The 19338-nt window shown below is 37.5% G+C and overlaps 1 protein-coding gene across 1 annotated transcript in view; it reads left to right on the top strand.

The window, feature by feature from the left end:
* The window catches only part of LOC123319598 (protein timeless homolog), a 358706-nt gene that overhangs the window by 332865 nt on the left and 6503 nt on the right, over positions 1–19338 (top strand). The window contains exon 17 of the mRNA XM_044906624.1: positions 17180–17392. Within this exon, the coding sequence (XP_044762559.1) occupies positions 17180–17392 (213 nt within the window). The remainder of the gene's footprint in view (positions 1–17179; positions 17393–19338) is intronic.

Here is a 19338-nt window from a genome sequence, read left to right as displayed (position 1 = left end):
GTCACAGATTTTTGAAAACTTTTATAGCTTCATGCTGCTGCAAATTTCGTTTTTATTTCATCAACCTTAATATTGGACCTAACTGAACACCGTCCACGATCTTGTGGTCTCGCTGATCCAAGACTTGAATATTCAAAAGTGACTAGTCACAATGGTCACATGTTTTTTCAGAAAATTTTTATGGCTTTGTACTTCTGTCTCCGTTTGGTTTTTAAATATATTGAGCTTAGCTAAACATCATCCAATATGTCTCGTGATCTTGCTGATCCAAACCTTGAACATCCAAAATTGTCTTATGTTTCTTTCAACAAAACTTTTGTAGCTTCGTGCTGCTGCTTAAATTTCGTTTTCAATTCGGCACCCTTCATATTGAGCCTAGAAGAACATCGTCCACAGTTTTTTGGTTTGGCTGCTCCAAACCTTGTTAATCTTAAATTGATTAGTCACAAATTTTTTTGAGAACTGTTATAGCTTCGTACTTCTGCTTCCGTTTCGTTTTTTTATTCAACACATTCGAGTGGTCTTGCTGATCCAAACAATGAAAATCCAATATTGATTAGTCACAAGTTTATTCAAGAAAACTTTTATAGCTTTTGTGCTTCTGCTTCCGTTTCGTTATGTAATTCGCCAGTCTCTATATTGAGCCTAGCTGAACATTCTCCACAGTTTCTACAGCTTCAAAATTCACCAAATTTTACCAGGGCAGCTATATTCGTGTAGGAGCACAAGGATTCACCAGAATATCTAATAAAATGACCGATATATCATCAAGTTGAGATAACAGCCACGCCATTAGGCTCATTGCTGTAATGATCACGCTAAATCCTAAAATCCCATTCGCACAACCCTTCACTTGCATCGGGGCTTCGTCTCCGTATAAAACAATACCAAATTTTTCCCCTAGGGCATCTTCTCCACCCCACCTTCTCGAACGGTGCATTAAATTAGTGTCTTGCGCCCGCCGAAATGTCCGTATTTATGTGAATTAAATATCTGCGGCAATAACGCAACCGCCGCCTACGGCTGGGGGCCTCTAACAAAAGTGAAATTGCGGTTTAGGGCAGGGCCCCGCAGTCGGCCGGGACAAAAGATAAATGATTCCATGGAAGGCAATCTTGGGCTTGTCATTGAATTAATCAGAGTACTCTGGTTCTGACAATGCCGCCGTACAGCTTTATAGTGTTTTCCCGACTACATTCCGCTGCCGGCGGAAATGCAGCGTGAACGGCCCCCCTTTTCGGTTTTCCGGTCCGCCCAGTGGCGTGCTTAGGTGGAAAATGGTGTTTGGAACTCACCCTGCTTTTCAATGCAAATGGCATCTAGTCTAGGCTAGAATTTAGAAGCTAGAATACAGCCTCAAGTTGTTCCTGTGAATATTGTCACTGTAATTTCGTGTTCTATTAGTTATGTGTATTTGTTTTGTTGAATTTTTTTGTAAGCTAATGTGTTATAGTGTAGGTACTTATACCGGGTGTTTTCAAAGGTGAGGCTTTTTTTGACAGAAGGTAGAACTCATCAAAATAAGTCGTTTAACCAAAAATTGTCTATACAAAATATCCAAGACGGCTGAGATACAACCCCTAGAAGTTCGACGAAATTTCATTCAATTTCAAGTACGGGACTGTGGAAGGTTACTCCGGCATCGCAAAAACGAGACAAAATATAAACATATGAAACTACTGGCATAAGCGTCCTCCATATTAAACAATCCGGAAACAATATCAGGAAACAGGACTAAAAAATGAATGAAAGAAACTACGGTTTCATGACAACCGTGGCGAACTGTTTCCTGATATTGTTTCCGGATTGTTATAAACATATGGCTGGACAATGAATGGTTCAGTAACAAGTTCATCGGATTAGATGCATCAGGTCACTTTTGAGAGAATCATAATTGTTGTATCGTGCAATTTAGGGTAAAAAAAATGTAGAATTTCGAGGCAGTTTCTTGAAAGTGCTTATGTTAGTTATGTTGATAAAGTGATATAATGTTTCCCTATTTTATCCCATTTTCACGACGATTGTCGGAATGTTCGAACATGAAGATTGTGGTGTCCATTGTGAAAAAATTCGTTAATAATTCAGACGTAGACCACGTAAATATCGAACGAGCCAATATCCTAAACGAAACCACATGGTCGAATCAGGAGATGAGTTTTTTCCCACTGCTTCGAGATAATTCAGTAAACAAACGGTCTAGGGTCGTATTAGGATCTATTTCAGTAATCATTTGCAATATTTTTTCAACTTTGTCATTTTGAAAGTTTTGTATAGGTGATTTTTGGTGAAACGATTCATTTTAACCAGTTCTACCTTCCGTTTAAAAAAATAGCCTCACCTTCAAATACACCCTGTATATTCTCATTTTTGTAAGGACTTAAGTCATCATAATTGCCTTCAATTCATTGCAGTAGCAGTTATATTGAAAATAATCCTCATTTAGAAGATAGCTGAGGAACAGAACAAATTAACAAATATTTTTGTTCGATATCTTTTATTACCTCACAATAGTCACAATCTACTCTATAAAAATTATTATCTGTGTGTATTACAACATTATTATGTATTATTCTACATGTGCAAACAGAATCACTGAGTTAAAATAGAACTCTATCTATCTATCTGGCTATCTAGAAGGCACTAATTCATGAAGTTTAAGATGCTGGACATATACAGAGTGAGTGAAAAGTTACTCGAAAAATTCCATATCTTCGATATTTACTTTAATATAAGAAAAATCTCGAAAAATGGTCAATAAAAACCCCTCGTTTTTTCTTGTCAAGGAATCACAACTTGGCTGTCTACACATAAATCAATTGTACAAAAAGTGATCCATATGAACCTACTGATCGATATATATCAGGGGTTACAGGTACTGGGATATGGGGACTGAAATTAAGGTTCTCTATAGCCCTGAAACATGAGCCTTCTATCTTACAGTCATAGACATTAGCTGTCTACACTTGTTCTCAAGAGTGTCTTAAAGGGAAGCACATCTAACTTAAAACGGACATCCAGACCACGGGCGCTTGAATTATAGGCTCAACAAGGTCTCCCCTAAAGGTGCCAGGACGGGACAGGTGTTATTGAAGGAAATAAAAGAGCCGATGATCTTGAGAAAAGACATCAAACTCAGCTTAACACTTGCCGGACGTAAAAAACCTTTTTGGGCTTGGTAAAGATATAAGAAAGAGGTCCAAGAATAGGAGGTGAACAGTAAAACCACTCTCTTGAGGAACACTCCAGGACTTGGTCAGACGAAAAGATTCGCGTTGCTTTCACCGACCTACACCAAAAAGCTCCTGAAGCTACCACGAGCTGTGCTACAGGATATGGTGAGGCTGCTGACGGACCACAAGCACCGCATTGGCAAATTAGCGGATGAGACAAGCGATCTCTTTGGATTGTAAAGGGAAACAGCTAAACACATAGTGTGCTAGTGTCTAGAACTAGCTGGCCTATGGATCATACATATCAGGAAGCCAGTCCTGGATCCTTCAGATGATTTGTCAATACCATTGGCGGTATCCTAAGGATTGAATAAGTAGGGATTCTTGAGAAGATCAAAACCAGGAAATGTATTTGAAGGATCAGAATGAGATCTAAGTCGAAAATATCTCATGTAATTCCATTCAGACTGCTGAATTCACATGTCGCTTTTATACAAATTGAAAGATTGTTTTATGCGACTTCTGTCCAGGAATCGCACTGTCTGAAATAGAGGAGGATATAATTGAGTTTTTTCAAGAATTCAAATCTGCAGTTTCTTTGCTTTGGGCCGACTATTGTCGACAGTTCACCAATAAAGAGGTGAAGATCTGATGGTTCATATAATATTCATTAACGAATTCAGTGGTGCATCAAATTTTTGAATACCGTTGAACCCAATGAGCAATATTCAGCGACAATAAAAATAAGGTCAGATATTTGTTGTACGAAGAGAAGTTGTATCATGTCAGAGATGGATTCTAAAAAATGTCAATATCTTCTCTCCATTGGCAGAAGGTGATACTTTTATGGCACCTTTCCTTCATTAAAGTAATTCAGGTTTAACGTCGCACAAACTAATTATTCAAATAAGCCGAATTCGGGATTTTCCCTTATTAGAAGCCACCACTGCTTGCAAGGGTTGCTACCCTCGATGCTTTTCAGTGCTAATATAGAAGAGCGCCTCCTGCAGGCTTAAGAGGAAATAAATTACGCGAGAACCTGCAAATCGTGCTGTTCCATCTACTCCGGCATTTTATTTCGGGCTGATATTTATGGCGATAAATCGTTGACGTTCTTTCATTTCGGTCTTGCTAAGTGGAGGGCAGAGGAGACCTTAATAAATTTTACTCTATAACTAACACTGTGCATCTGCTGGTGTCTGTCGCATTTAGACATCTTCGGGAGGGTCTTGGATTGCGTTTTATAGTGTTGAAAAAATGAGTATCGTTTGATCACTCATAAACTTGTTTCCTCACAGAAAAACTAACTGGACGTTTCATAATAATTTTTAAATGCCCTTCAATTTTGAAGTTTTCTCTAGTTTCAGTGTAACGTGGTTACCTCGGAGAAAACTTATCTCGAGCGCCAGCTATTCTTTTCGCTAGGAAGAATAGCAAACCTACCAGAGTAGCTGCTAGTCGGAGACAGAGTTCGCTGTTATCTAGGGTGGTAGCGATAACGAAATAGTCAAAATCAAATTATGTACTAGTTTATTCACACCTTCGGAAACTGATTATATGTACAAGGGAGATATGTGTAGGTATGAAATATGAGCGAATCTATAAGCAAACATACATTCGGGAAATCCTATCCGGTCACGAGCACTTTATAAAGTTTATACCGGGTGCAGTGAAAAATCAAAGGTTGTTCAATAAAATGCGCCAACCAGAACTGACGAAATGAGTACTAAGGATGACCTCGCGAAGTGAAATGACTTGCTATACGGTATCGGGATGTAATTGTATTTCTCCAGAAATGAAACACAACCAGGGCGAGTCTATTCGAGACTTTTATTCGCTACCCCAAGGGCTATAACGCTCCATGACTGATAGCGAAGAAAAGGTCTATTGTTAGCGCAACTACGGAATTTCACTGACGACGAGCGGTATCTCTTATTCTCTACCCCAAGGGCTATAACGCGCCATGACTGATAGAAAAGAAGAGATTTCGGATTCAACACTTATGACGCGGAACGCGGACAGGGGGGGGTTGACGGGACTTTCCCTTCAGTACCCCAAGGGCTTACGCGCCATGACTGATAGCAAAGGGAAAAGTCATACTCGCGAAACAGGGTAAAAAACGATAAAATATAACAGAAAGCGATACAGTACAGCAGTGTCAAAGTCAAAGAAGTAACCGGTGTAGGTCTAACAAAGAAACTGAACGGTAAAGACAGGGACCTACCTCCTCTGTTTCAAGCACTCGCGAAAATCAAAGAAAAAAAAAACTAAAAACTAATTCTTAATATCACTGATGCTAGCAACACAAAATTATTCTTAAACGTCGAATCGCAGAAAGTACGGAGCATAAACTAACTGAAGTAAAAGAGCAGTAAAAGCGACTGAAGTAACAGTATCAACAGTCAAAAGTAGAAGTAGAAGTCAAGTGAAAGACTGAAGTAAAAGAGACCGTCGCGGGGGAAAATCTGCTTTTATAGGCAAATCCCCCACACGTTAAAAATCTGAAAATTTCAGAATGCGACAAGAATGAAAAACGTCGTCAGCTCCGGTTTATCGCATATCAACATCAGAAAAACGTCGAAATCTTCAACGGCATGCAAGAAAAACAACGTCAAACACAGATAAACGGTTTTTTACATTTACTCTGCCTATCGGAATGAACGTACTGAATATTTGAGAATTAAAATATTTTCAAAGACGGAAAATGTAAAACGAAAGGAATGCACTAAAATGAACTCCAATTTTCCTCAGAAAACTGGGATTCATTACATCAGTTTTAATAGGACAAAAGGAAGCTTTGAAACAAAAGTGACTTGAAAATTGATTATGAAACTGGCTGTAAGAGACGAAATTTCGTTTTTATTATACCTTCATCATAGTCCCTGTACTGTGAACTGAAAAGCATACGAAGTCTCAGGATCAAAACAAGTGGTTTAGAGGGTGCTAGGTAGCGAAGGCACGAAAACATGTCATAGGTTCAAAAAATTCGGAAACAAAACAAGGAATTCATTTTGAGTTACGGAATATATGTACCAGTAGGAATTTGCGTCGTTGCATATTCCTAAAATTTTAACATCGTCGAACCTGAATGAATGAAGTTCACTTATATGATCTACAAGGGCTGTTATATTTTCTTTTTTACGTGTTGAATTTTATATCAGTCTTTTATTACGACTGCTATTGTAAGAAAATGTTCATCTCTCTAAGGATCTTTTTCACTGTTTTCTTAACAGAAATCTTATGACCAGAACTAAAAAGTAATGTGAGATTTTCCACCTTAGTGTGTGTGACTCTGCTCCGTTTTTAATTGTACGCGTGTTTTTGAGGTTATATTTTTGTTTATTTATAGACTGTGGACCTGGGAAATTGTTATTTTTCAAATCTATATAGGTGTACTTTTTATTCACTTTGTATTAGACTGTACGATTGCTTATTGTTGCCAATTCTACATTTGTTTATTAGTCCTTTTCAGAACCTTTGAAGAAGGTTTCAAATAAACCGAAACGTCGGCAAATTATTGAATTGGTCCATGTTTGATTCGATATGAAACCTATTATTACCCTTTCTCTTATTGGAATTATATCCTCTCTTGAATGTCAGCAATGCATTTTTGTATATCAAACAATATAGCATGTGGATGAGTTTCAGTAGGTGTTAGTGTAACGGGATATCATACAATTCAGGGCATAATACAACAGCTTAGGTAAAACACATCGATAAAAAAACCCTGTCTTCCCTTGAGTACTGTAGTGTAAGTAGTGATGTCAAATTTGTTCAGAGAATAATCTCTTGATACTGAACTGAAGGTCATCGTCATCATTTCTATTCACTGGCACAGAATGACACAGAATAATTGAAAACCAACTATATATACTTCATTCAATTTTATTTTAGCAGTCGGTTGGCCATGGAAATTTGACACATTTCACTCTGTATAGTACGGAAATGTGGGGTTATGAAGCTTGTCAAAACATTTTTGGGTTTTAAATCAACGCTATGTTGCCCGTTCTACGTAAAAGTTTCTGTTATTACGTATTTTATCACAATGTCGAATCTCTTCGGAAAATATGTGACGAACATAATTGAAGTTTATACAAACTGATTGAAGGCATACCAAATCCAGTTATTTGCATGGAAAATACAAGAGATCAGTATAATATCATAATATGCACTAGCTTGAGGAGAGTTAATGTTCGTTATCTTCTTTGGCTTACATCATTTGTAGATTTCAAAAATATTAACCCGAAGATGAAATGCATATGATGCAGTGGTTGGGAATGGGTATTTCCCGAAGGAATTAACAGATAATTACAAGAATGTTAAATTCTTCAACAAAAATCATCTTGCATCAATATAAGTAAAAGGAGTTGAAGGAAGTTTCAAGTTAAGATGCAACTTCACCGTTGAACAAAAATTTCACATGAATAAACAAGTAACAGGGCAACTTGCGCGTATTTGTGGCTATTCATCTTAATACATTGATGTAATTATAATAATTAGGTATTTATTTGTACCTTAAGACATTTACATTGTATAGGACAAGTCAAATGAAAAATAGAAAAATCCATCTTAGGGAACTTATTCTCCGATGACATTTATCGAAAATCCTGTAGTAAACTTTTCGCATTAATTCACTCAAACATAAAATTCCCAAATGCCACCACTTTTTTGGGTCTCCCAATAGAAGAAAATTCTTTGTCATACTCTCCATTCACAATCTTTCTGATTGTGGAAATATTCAGCTGAAATATAAGTCTTTTAGATTCAGATGAAACATTATATAAATTCTCTTACATTGAATATGTTCGCTATCGTCTGACGTATTGTGGATTTTAGAATATCAGGGTATAACTATTTGAATGAGCGGACCTGAATTCTAAATAGCACTTCCTGAAACCCTGTCTCTTTTTTAAATCACTTTCGGCATTTTCGAATTTTCGTAATAAAAATTGATATTAGTTGTGGCAACGGCGTTATGACATTAACGACATTTCATGAGTGCCAACCTAACTTCGTTCTAGTTACAAAAACTTGAGAAAATTATTTCATGGCCAACCGACTGCTAAAATAAATTTGAATGCAGTATATGAAATATGAGCGAATCTATAAGCAAACATACATTCGGGAAATCCTATCCGGTCACGAGCACTTTATAAAGTTTATACCGGGTGCAGTGAAAAATCAAAGGTTGTTCAATAAAATGCGCCAACCAGAACTGACGAAATGAATACTAAGGATGACCTCGCGAAGTGAAATGACTTGCTATACGGTATCGGGATGTAATTGCATTTCTCCAGAAATGAAACACAACCAGGGCGAGTCTATTCGAGACTTTTATTCGCTACCCCAAGGGCTATAACGCTCCATGACTGATAGCGAAGAAAAGGTCTATTTTTAGCGCAACTACGGGATTTCACTGACGACGAGCGGTATCTCTTATTCTCTACCCCAAGGGCTATAACGCGCCATGACTGATAGAAAAGAAGAGATTTCGGATTCAACACTTATGACGCGGAACGCGGACAGGGGAGTTGACGGGACTTTCCCCTCAGTACCCCAAGGGCTTACGCGCCATGACTGATAGCGAAGGGAAAAGTCATACTCGCGAAACGGGGTAAAGAACGATAAAATATAACAGAAAGCGATACAGTTCAGCAGTGTCAAAGTCAAAGAAGTAAACGGTGTAGGTCTAACAAAGAAACTGAACGGTAAAGACGGGGACCTACCTCCTTTGTTTCAGGCACTCGCGAAAATCAAAGGAAAAAAAACTAAAAACTAATTCTTAATATCACTGATGCTAGCAACACAAAATTATTCTTAAACGTCGAATCGCAGAAAGTACGGAGCATAAACTAACTGAAGTGAAAGAGCAGTAAAAGCGACTGAAGTAACAGAATCAACAGTCGAAAGTAGAAGTAGAAGTCACCAAGTGAAAGACTGAAGTAAAAGAGACCGTCGCGGGGGAAAATCTGCTTTTATAGGCAAATCCCCCACACGTTAAAAATCTGAAAATTCCAGAATGCGACAAGAATGAAAAATGTCGTCAGCTCCGGTTTATCGCATATCAACATCAGAAAAACGTCGAAATCTTCAACGGCATGCAAGAAAAACAACGTCAAACACAGATAAACGGTTTTTTACATTTACTCTGCCTATCGGAATGAACGTACTGAATATTTGAGAATTAAAATATTTTCAAAGACGGAAAATGTAAAACGAAAGGAATGTACTAAAATGAACTCCAGTTTTCCTCAGAAAACTGGGATTCATTACATCAGTTTTAATAGGACAAAAGGAAGCTTTGAAACAAAAGTGACTTGAAAATTGATTATGAAACTGGCTGTAAGAGACGAAATTTCGTTTTTATTATACCTTCATCATAGTCCCTGTACTGTGAACTGAAAAGTATACGAAATCTCAGGATCAAAACAAGTGTTTTAGAGGGTGCTATGTAGCGGAGGCGCGAAAACATGTCATAGGTTCAAAAAATTCGGAAACAAAACAAGGAATTCATTTTGAGTTACGGAATATATGTACCAGAAGAAATATGCGTCGTTGCATATTCCTAAAATTTTAACATCGTCGAACCTGAATGAATGAAGTTCACTTATATGATCTACAAGGGCTGTTATATTTTCTTTTTTACGTGTTGAATTTTATATCAGTCTTTTCTTACGACTGCGTTTGTAAGAAAATGTTCATCTCTCTAAGGATCTTTTTCACTGTTTTCTTAACAGAAATCTTATGACCAGAACCAAAAAGTAATGTGAGATTTTCCACCTTAGTGTGTGACTCTGCTCCGTTTTTAATTGTACGCATGTTTTTGAGGTTATATTTTTGTTTATTTATAGACTGTGAACCTGGGAAATTGTTATTTTTCAAATCTATATAGGTGTACTTTTTATTCACTTTGTATTAAACTGTACGATTGCTTATTGTTGCCAATTCTATATTTGTTTATTAGTCCTTTTCAGAACCTTTGAAAAAGGTTTCAAATAAACCGAAACGTCGGCAAATTATTGAATTGGTCCATGTTTGATTCGATCTGAAACTTATTAATACCCTTTCTCTTATTGGAATTATATCCTCTCTTGAATGTCAGCAATGCATTTTTGTATATCAAAAAATATAGCATGTGGATGAGTTTCAGTAGGTTTTAGTGTAACGGGATATCATACAATTCAGGGCATAATACAACAGCTTAGGTAAAACACATCGATAAAAAAACCCTGTCTTCCCTTGAGTACTGTAGTGTAAGTAGTGATGGCACAGAATGACACAGAATAATTGAAAACCAACTATATAGCTACTATGTTGTATGGATGAAAATATTGTCATGATGTGCTCATTGTCAGACCTATTGTCTGGAAAAAATCAAGACGATAGCTTGGATATAAACAACTTTGATAGAAACAACAAAATGATGTAAGCACCCCTGGGTCACCCTATATATGTAAAATTCAAATTTAAGTCAGCAAAGTCTAAACGATTGCATCTATGAATCATTTTTCACGTGTTCAACGAAGTTTCCCCTTTCGAACATATCTCTTAGTTTATGACTCCCTTATGGCAGAAAAAATGCTGAAGTATTCCGTTCATCCGCATGAAACTTTCACTATGCATATTTTTTCCGGAAAATTTTGAATCGCCGAAATCGCGTACCGTAAAACGCAGTGTGGGACTCGCAACAACCCAATTTTCCCGTATATGGGCAACACACATCGCGAATCTTTGCATGGAAATGAGTCACGACAAGAGATGCGGGGGTGGAAAAATTAGTTTATTTGCATGAACGTACCATTTTCCCGGGGAAATTTTCCGATGGCAAGATGAAGAAGGATGGCCGCGTGAAAATAATGTTCCCCGACACGAGATCCTTTTCCGGTGTTTTTGTCCTCCTTTTCGACGTGCTATTGGCATAATGAAATTTTTTATCGAATTTTGAGGCGCAGATGCCGGCGCTGATTCTGATGTATCTGACGTTTGGGGCGTTCGTCGGACGCTTCGTTGTACGGCGTAGTTTTTTTTTAATAGGATCTGTTTTTGCATGTGTTTTCCATGTATGAGCGAGTGTTTCTTCAGTTAGAAACGGTGTCATATATTGGACGCAGAATATTCGTGAGCGTTTCATGATTTATAAATTTAAATCTTGCTGTATCTTTGACTACTCTTTGCGAAAAACGAGATATTTATAAATGACTGTAACATAGTATGAAGTTGGTTTTCAAGTATTCTGTGACATTATGTGCCTGTGAATGGATATTATGACCCTCAATTCAGTATTAAGACGCGTTTGAACCAAACACACTTAGTGTTAAGTGTCCCTCAAAATAAACCCTCAACTTAAATTACGTTGCACTAACTGTTAAGTGACATTTAAATGGCTAAAGCTAGCCTTAAATTTAAGCGCTCCTGTAATGACCACTTAGGTATTTGAGGCCGGGATTCTAACCTAAAATAATTTGTTGAACTGGCTGCAGAACTTCCCATTTTTGATGGATTTTGAAAATTGAATGAATTCATTACTGAATACCAAGCCATTTCTTTCGCCTTTATTGTAATGCTATCAGTCTTTTTTAAATTTCAATTTGGTGTCACAAATCATACTATAGTTAGCAACAAACTATTTTCTTCTGTTGAGAAGTTGAGTGCCCTTCGTAAATTACCACAACTCACTTGGCAATCATGCACCGTATTCGTACTACCAAGAGCAATAAGGACATTTTCTTCACGTTCCTCTTCAACATTAGTAAAACAAATTTACACAAGACCTTACAAAGGAAGTGTTGTACTCATATAAACTTAGGTACCTTTTATTTGACAATCATTATCATTATCAATATTGAAGCTAATTCAACAGCAAAAAGTTTTTTGAAATAATAATTTACTTGAAACTGACTGACAGGACAATAAAGTTAGGTTAATGAAATGACAATGATCATCGGCAACCGTCCAACCAATGAAATGGCTTTAAAATGGATTAGGATGAAATTGCACCAAAATAAAAAAACAGAAATATCACTAGCTATAAAAACTTAAGGGCCTCTTACTTAAGATTCTGTTAAGCCACAGTCGTACAACTGGGAATAAAATTAAGCGTCCATTAACTTTAAACGACACTTTAAGTACTCGTTTTAAGGGGTATTGGTGCAAACGGGCCTAAATCTAACCTTGAATTTAAGTGCTCCTGTAATGACCACTTAAATATTTTAGGGCGGCATTCTAACCTAAAATGATTTGTTGAACTGGCTGCAGAACTTCCCATTTCTGATGGATTTTGAGAATTGAATGAATTTATTTCTAGATACCAAGCCTTTGTTTTGCCTTTATTGTAATACTATCAGTCTTTTTTTTAATTTTGTGTCTCAAATCATACTATAGTTAGCAACAAACATTTTTCTTCTGCGGATAGGTTGTGTGCCGTTTGTGCCAAACCACCTGTTTGGCAATCATTCACCGTATTCGTAGTAACAAGGACATTCTGTCCACGTTCAACATTAATAAAAAAAATTCATATATAAGATTTACAAAGAAAGTGTTGTATAAACTTAGGTACCTTTTATTTGACAACTTTTATCATTATCAATAATAATGCTTATTCAATAACAAATAGTTGTTTTACTCTTTGATAATAATAATATAATAAGGCCCGTTTGCACCAGCGGTACTCAACTAAATGTTGTTTAAAGTTAATGGACGCTTAACTTTATTCTCAGTTGAATGACTATGGCTTAACAGAATCTTAAGTAAGGGGCCCTCAAGTTTTTATATCTAGTGATATTTTGTTGTAGAATGAGCATTATTATTGATAATTATATGGATTGTAAAATAAAAGGTAAATTTAAGGTTAGCTTTAGCCATTTAAATGTCAGTTAACAACGTAATTCAAGTTAAGGGACACTTAAGACTAAGGGCGTTTGGTTTGGTGCAAACGGGTCTAATTAACTTTAAACTGACTGACAGGACAGTAAAGTTAGGTTAATGAAATGACAACAATTAACCCAGCCAGCCAATGGAATGGCTTTACTGGACTAGGAAGAAGTTGCAAAACATATTGTGAAATTCTTCATAGTTCATGTCCATGCTGATTTGATATTAATGAAATTCACAGGACATTTAATTTAGATTTTGTTACTTTTGTGTCTCTTTCATGTTCGACTCGACAGCCGAATAAAAGTATCATTGCATGTTTCCTCAGATCGGGGGACTCCTAATTTGAGTAGTATTCAAATGAATTGTTTTCAAAATTTTCAAATTTAATATAACGAGCCTTGAAAAAGGAACGAACCGTTCCGAAACGTCGGCGATGTTATAAGTACTTTGAAAATAAACTATTGTCCAATTCCCTGTGAATTTCATTAATATCATATTGTGAAATATTACTGAGAAGAATTTGGTTTCGAATTCACCCCATCTCCACTTTAAAAGCAAGCTGAGTCACCTAAAAGTTAAATCTGTCCTTTGGCTCTTGATAATAATTTATATTAAAACGATTACGACTTCTTTTTGAACTCCAGACTTATTCAGTCTGGGCATCAATATCGGGAATTTTCTCTCCGAACATCGTATTCATCCTATTTTCGTTTAGAGATACTGAAATGCTTCAGTGCCACACAAATTTCTAAGGCAAAATCCCCATAGAACCGATAATAATCCAATTTGGCGACATCTACTGGTAATGCTCCGATGCACTTTGCCGATCAATTTCCAACCTCCTTCCTCGACCTCGCTATACATCTCGAGAAATTGCTAATTCAAACCTGGGGGGAACGGGAAGATGTTGACAAAGTGCCTACATTATTGCCATCTCCGACGAACGCGCACCTCAACAATAAAATTCGGATAATCTACCGAACCCCGATCCTCACAAAGGCCATTCAGGCAATCCATTTGGAACTTTTTAAACGGACGACCTGTATCCTGGCAGGGGTACGCGCCTCCGCCAACAATGGGGGCCCCGTGATTCATTCCAGATGATGTTTTATGACGCATAATTCTGCCTTGGGAGGTTCATACCCCAATTGTGATCCTACATTGAATTGGGGGACAACGAGAAAAAAGTTATAATCGTTGTTTATTGTTAGGCACAAAAGCCTATCCAGTGAATTTTTATTGATTACAATCATTCTACGAGGGTATATTGAAAATTCTCAGGCTACTATAGAACCAAACAAGAATTTTATTATTAAACATATTCTCTTCTTATTTGCATACATTTATTACAGCGAACCTGCAACGTCCCTAGACCTTTAAAATAAATGTTTCTCTGCAAACTAGACCTCCACAGTTTTTATTACATCCTCGTTGTAAGAAAATTGACGACCTTTTAATTTTTTTTTCAGTTGAGGAAAGAGATGATAGTCGGATGGAAACAAATCTAGTGAATAAGAGGGGCGTTCCAGTAATTCAAACACTTAGACCCATTTGCACCAAACGGTGTTAAGGTTAAGTGTCCCTTAAAATTAACCCTTAACTTAAATTACATTGCACCAACTGTAAAGTGACATTTAAATGGCTTAAGCTAGCCTTAAAATTAAGCGCTCCTGTAATGACCACTTAGGTATTTAGGGGCGGGATTCTAACCTAAAATAATTTGTTGAACTCATAAACTGGCTGCAGAACTGCTGTGGTTTTTCTAATAACGTCATAAGTACCTTTTATTCGACAATCCATTTCATTATCAATAATAATGCTAATTCAGCAACAAAAAGTTATCACTCTTTGATAATAATATAATAGTTTACTTGACACTGACTGACAGGACAATAAAGTTATAGGTTAATGAAATGACAACGATCATCGGCAAACGGCCAACCAATGAAAAGGCTTTATTGGACTAGAATGAAGTTGCACCAAAATAAAAAACTGAAATATCACTAGATATCAAAACTTATGGGCCTCTTACTTAAGATTCTGTTAAGCCGCAGTCGTGCAACTGGCAATAAAATTAAGCGTCCATTAACTTTAAACTACGCTTAGTTAAATACTCATTTTGAGGGGGATTGGTGCAAACGGGCTTAAATCAAGAATTTTTTGCATGGGAACATGAGATTTGTGTGCATGGGCGTTGTCCTGCAAAAACAAAACACCTTTTGATATCTTCTATTCAATTTTTTCCCGTAGAGTGGTCAGTAATGTCGAATAGTAATCTCCGGTTATTGTTCTACCCTCATCCAAAAAATCAATCATGATTACTCCATGGCAATCCCAAAAAACTGAAGCAAGAACTTTTCCAGCAGATTTTTGGACACGAAACTTCTGAGGTTTCTGAGGAGAATCAGATTGTCGCCATTCCAACGATTGTTGCTTTGTTTCTGGATCGTAGAAATGTACCCACGTCTCATCCATAGTAATAATTCGGTTTAAGAAGTCTACATCGTTTTCAAATAGAGCTCAGATCGAACGTGATGCTTCTACCCTTGCGCGCTTTGTCAACATTCAAACTTTTGGGGATCCATTTTGCAGCATGTCCAAATTGACTATATTATGATGAACGCCGATGAAATATTCAGTGCTTCAGATATCCGTTTTAATTCGACGGTCTGATAAAACCATGTCATGAACTGCATCGATATTTTCGGGGACTGACACAGAAACTGGCCATCCCGTTCGGTAATCATCTTCAATGGAAAATTTACCTTTTTGGAAACTTGCAGTCCAATTTTTCACGGTCGCATACGAATGACATTGATCAACAAGGGTATTAAGCATATCTTCGTAAATATGCTTACCCTTAACCCTTTTAAATACAGGTACTTGATGATAGCTCGATACTCCAATTTTTCGATTTTCACAATTTCGGTGGACATCTTCTTTCTTAAGTTATTGCGTAACTCTGGTTTACTTTCTTGACCTCAAACTTTACACTGACACTTCTTATGAGTTATTGTTCGTTGCTATGGTAACTCAATATTTTTTTATGCATGGAACTGGTCTAGGCTAATTAGATATCAATACATCCTCGTACAACGCAAATCTAAACAAACAGAAAATATTTTTTATGGAGGGTGACGTAGGATTCAAATCTTAATATTAAAAGAAAATCGTCATTTTGTTGATTACACCATTTATAATTTAATATCGTGTGGACTTTCTGTTATGAAGTTTGATTTGTGTAGAGTCCCGTTATTCCAAAGCATATTGAAGCTTTGGAAAATTGGAGAAATAATTCGTGATGGTGATGCAGGACATTATTCTCCTTCTTTCGGGTATGGCCACTATTTTAGAATATCAGTGGCAATACCGCTCCTAGACGATCTTATAGATCAGCCCAAATACAGATTTAGCGACCACAAAAAGGTTCTGGGAGCACTTCTGTGCTTGATACCAACCTCAACAGCTGAAACAATAGATGTTGAATCTTTGTAACTTTATGAGAATATGATTGATCTAGCTAGAGCTTGTGTCTGAGGAGTACTCATTATGGAAATTATTTTGGAAAAAGAAAATGGAACATGATAAGCCTATTTGTGCCATTGAGACCTTAAGCGAATGTAATAGGGAACAATAATAAGATTTAATTCAGATACATACAACCCGCCGATGTCAATATCAACATGTATTACGATCTGAATTGAAATAGCCGAGTTGCCATCGTCAGGACAGCTAAATGGAGAATGTTCCACCGATGAAGAGCATATGCTGACCATGGTTTCGGTCTCGTTTGACCTCGTCAGAGCAACACAGCTCCTTCTTTGAGGGAAAAACGTTTGGAATTCATGAACGCTAATTAAAAACTGGTAGTACTGAACTCCCAAATACTCTCCCTCAGGCTCCTTTCCATATGTCACAGTTTTTAGTTCAAAATACTGAAGTCATTCCCAAATTGAACACGAAATATTCCATATCGCCCCAGAGGACTCTAATGAACTCACCCTCTCCATCGGGTCGCATTTCCGCTGCGAACATATTGCATTATTGAAATCCCCCCATTCCGAGGACATCCCTCAAAAGCGCCAACATCCCTCATACATCGGCATTTGCCTTCAATAATTAATCTTTTGTCGCAGGTAAAAGGAACGTGGATTCTGGCCGTTCAGATGGCAGCAGTAGCTCAGAAGAGGACTCCGACGACGATGTCACTCCAAGGTCCGGGGCCTCCACTAGCGCTGCAAGAAGGGTTGATGCCATTATCGCAAAGAAGAAGCCCAAGAGATCGGTTGCCGTCGTTAATGTTTCATCTAAAAGACTGGCGGAGTTGACTCTGGGCGTTCTACAATCAGGTGGGTAAATATTTGTGTTATTTGAAACTGGGGGGATTGGAGTAGTGCCTGAAGGGTGAGGGTATGAGACCGAGGATCGAGCTGTTTAGTCGATTCGCTAATTTCTATACTTGCCGAGATACAATTAGTCACCGCCCTTTATAAATCACCCACTACAACTTCAAATCAATGACCAAACTGTCTGCCAACTTTTTTATTAAGATAGTCCTAATCATGAGAATGGACGCAAATAGAAGAACAAACATTTGATTTAGCATATGATCCCAAATATCTCGAAACCAGGTAAAAATATTATGATATTGGCCAATAATTCATTCCTAAACGTTTTGGAGCATCACCAGCAAGTGAAGCTTATACATTTTGTCTTTGAAACTATTCTCTTCTCAACAAACTCCATACGAAGTTTGGTGATAAATTAATATTAGTTTCCTTCATTTTCTAAATTTACTTCAGTCTGCCGAATGATAGAAATGTATTTTTTTTGGAAGGAATTATAGACTAAATACTATGTGAGTAGGTCAGTGTCTATTTGTATCCTCAAGGTACCCTTCTGGAGTGTCCATTTTAGAAAGAATGAATTTTAATTCAAGACATACACCAAGTATCAAATGAACAGTGGCGGATTTACCTTAAGGCCAAGTAGGCCCGGGCCTAGGGCGGTCGGATATAAGGGGCGGCCAATCGTTACAAAAACAGAATGGGTGAAAATTAATTGACTGAATTCAACATTCTTCATGGTCATAGGCCTAGGGCGGCCAAAACTGCAAATCCGCCATTGCAAATGAATAATAAATAGTTATAGTTATAGTGAGAAGGGGTTACAGTTCACTGCGACCTTAAGGTCTATTGTGCCCCCTAACAGAGCTGTTTTCATCACGCCCTTTACAGTTCGCCTTCAAGTTCCAGAGATCTGATGGAATCCAATATCTGGGACGGCATTAACGAGGATAATTCCACACTCCTACAAGTTTCTTGTCCAAAGCACTCTTTCCTTTGGCTTGCATAGCATTCCGTAACCAGGTGAATAGGAGTTTCTTCCTCCTCCCCACACAATCTACACTCGTCAGTGTCCGACAAACCCATTCTCAACAGATGCGACAATGCGACAATGCGACAATAGTTGGTTCTTACTGAGATCCAGATATTTTTAGGATCTAGCAGTTTCAAAGTTCCGAAGGAACTTTTTGGAGTGATCCATTCCTGGGAAATTCCGCCAGAGTTTTTCCCTTTCAGCTTTCTCCTTCTCCATAAACTCCTCCTTGTAGATGCTTTTTCTTATACCACAGAAAGGTTCTGGGCCAGTGAGTGGCTTTAGTGCGCTCTCTCTAGCAAGTGTATTGGCCTTCTCGTTTCCTTCGATTCCCGAATGACTGGGAACTCAGATTGAAGAGACCTTATTTTTCTTGTCTACATCATTGAGTTTGTTCCGGCACTCCTAAATCAGCTTTGACATAGGAGCTCGGTGCTTTTACGGCAGCTTGACTATCTGAATGAATAGCTATGTCACACTTCTGATAGTTTATTCTAGATTTACGTCTAAACATCTTCCGATTGTTAGTATTTCCGTTTGAAGGACGCTTGTACAGAAGCCTAAGGATAGTACACACTTGGTACTTGCTCCGTAAATCCCAGCGCCAGCTCCTGTAGCGGTTTTGAGCCATCTGTATACCATTTTAATGTATTTTCTTCAAGATTGTAGTCGGTGTACTCCCGTTTCCAATCTTTTCTTTTACTTATCATTGTACTGAAATTTTTCTCAATGCTTACTTTCTTGATCATTAAGTAACTGGGAAGGTTTGCAGATGGAATGTAGTCGTTCAGAGAGGACCAAGCTCTCTGACTCTTGGTTCTCTCGTTACCTGTTACTTCCTTAGATAATCTGAGGATGGCCTCATTGGCTACCTTATAAATCACTAGATGTAGAGGTGTGAGGTATGTGATGATCT

The sequence above is a fragment of the Coccinella septempunctata genome, chromosome 8, assembly GCF_907165205.1.
Source record: "Coccinella septempunctata chromosome 8, icCocSept1.1, whole genome shotgun sequence".
NCBI classification, from domain to species: Eukaryota; Metazoa; Arthropoda; class Insecta; order Coleoptera; family Coccinellidae; genus Coccinella; species Coccinella septempunctata.
Note: the sequence above shows the minus strand (reverse complement) of the source record. Positions and strands in the feature narration are given on the sequence as shown.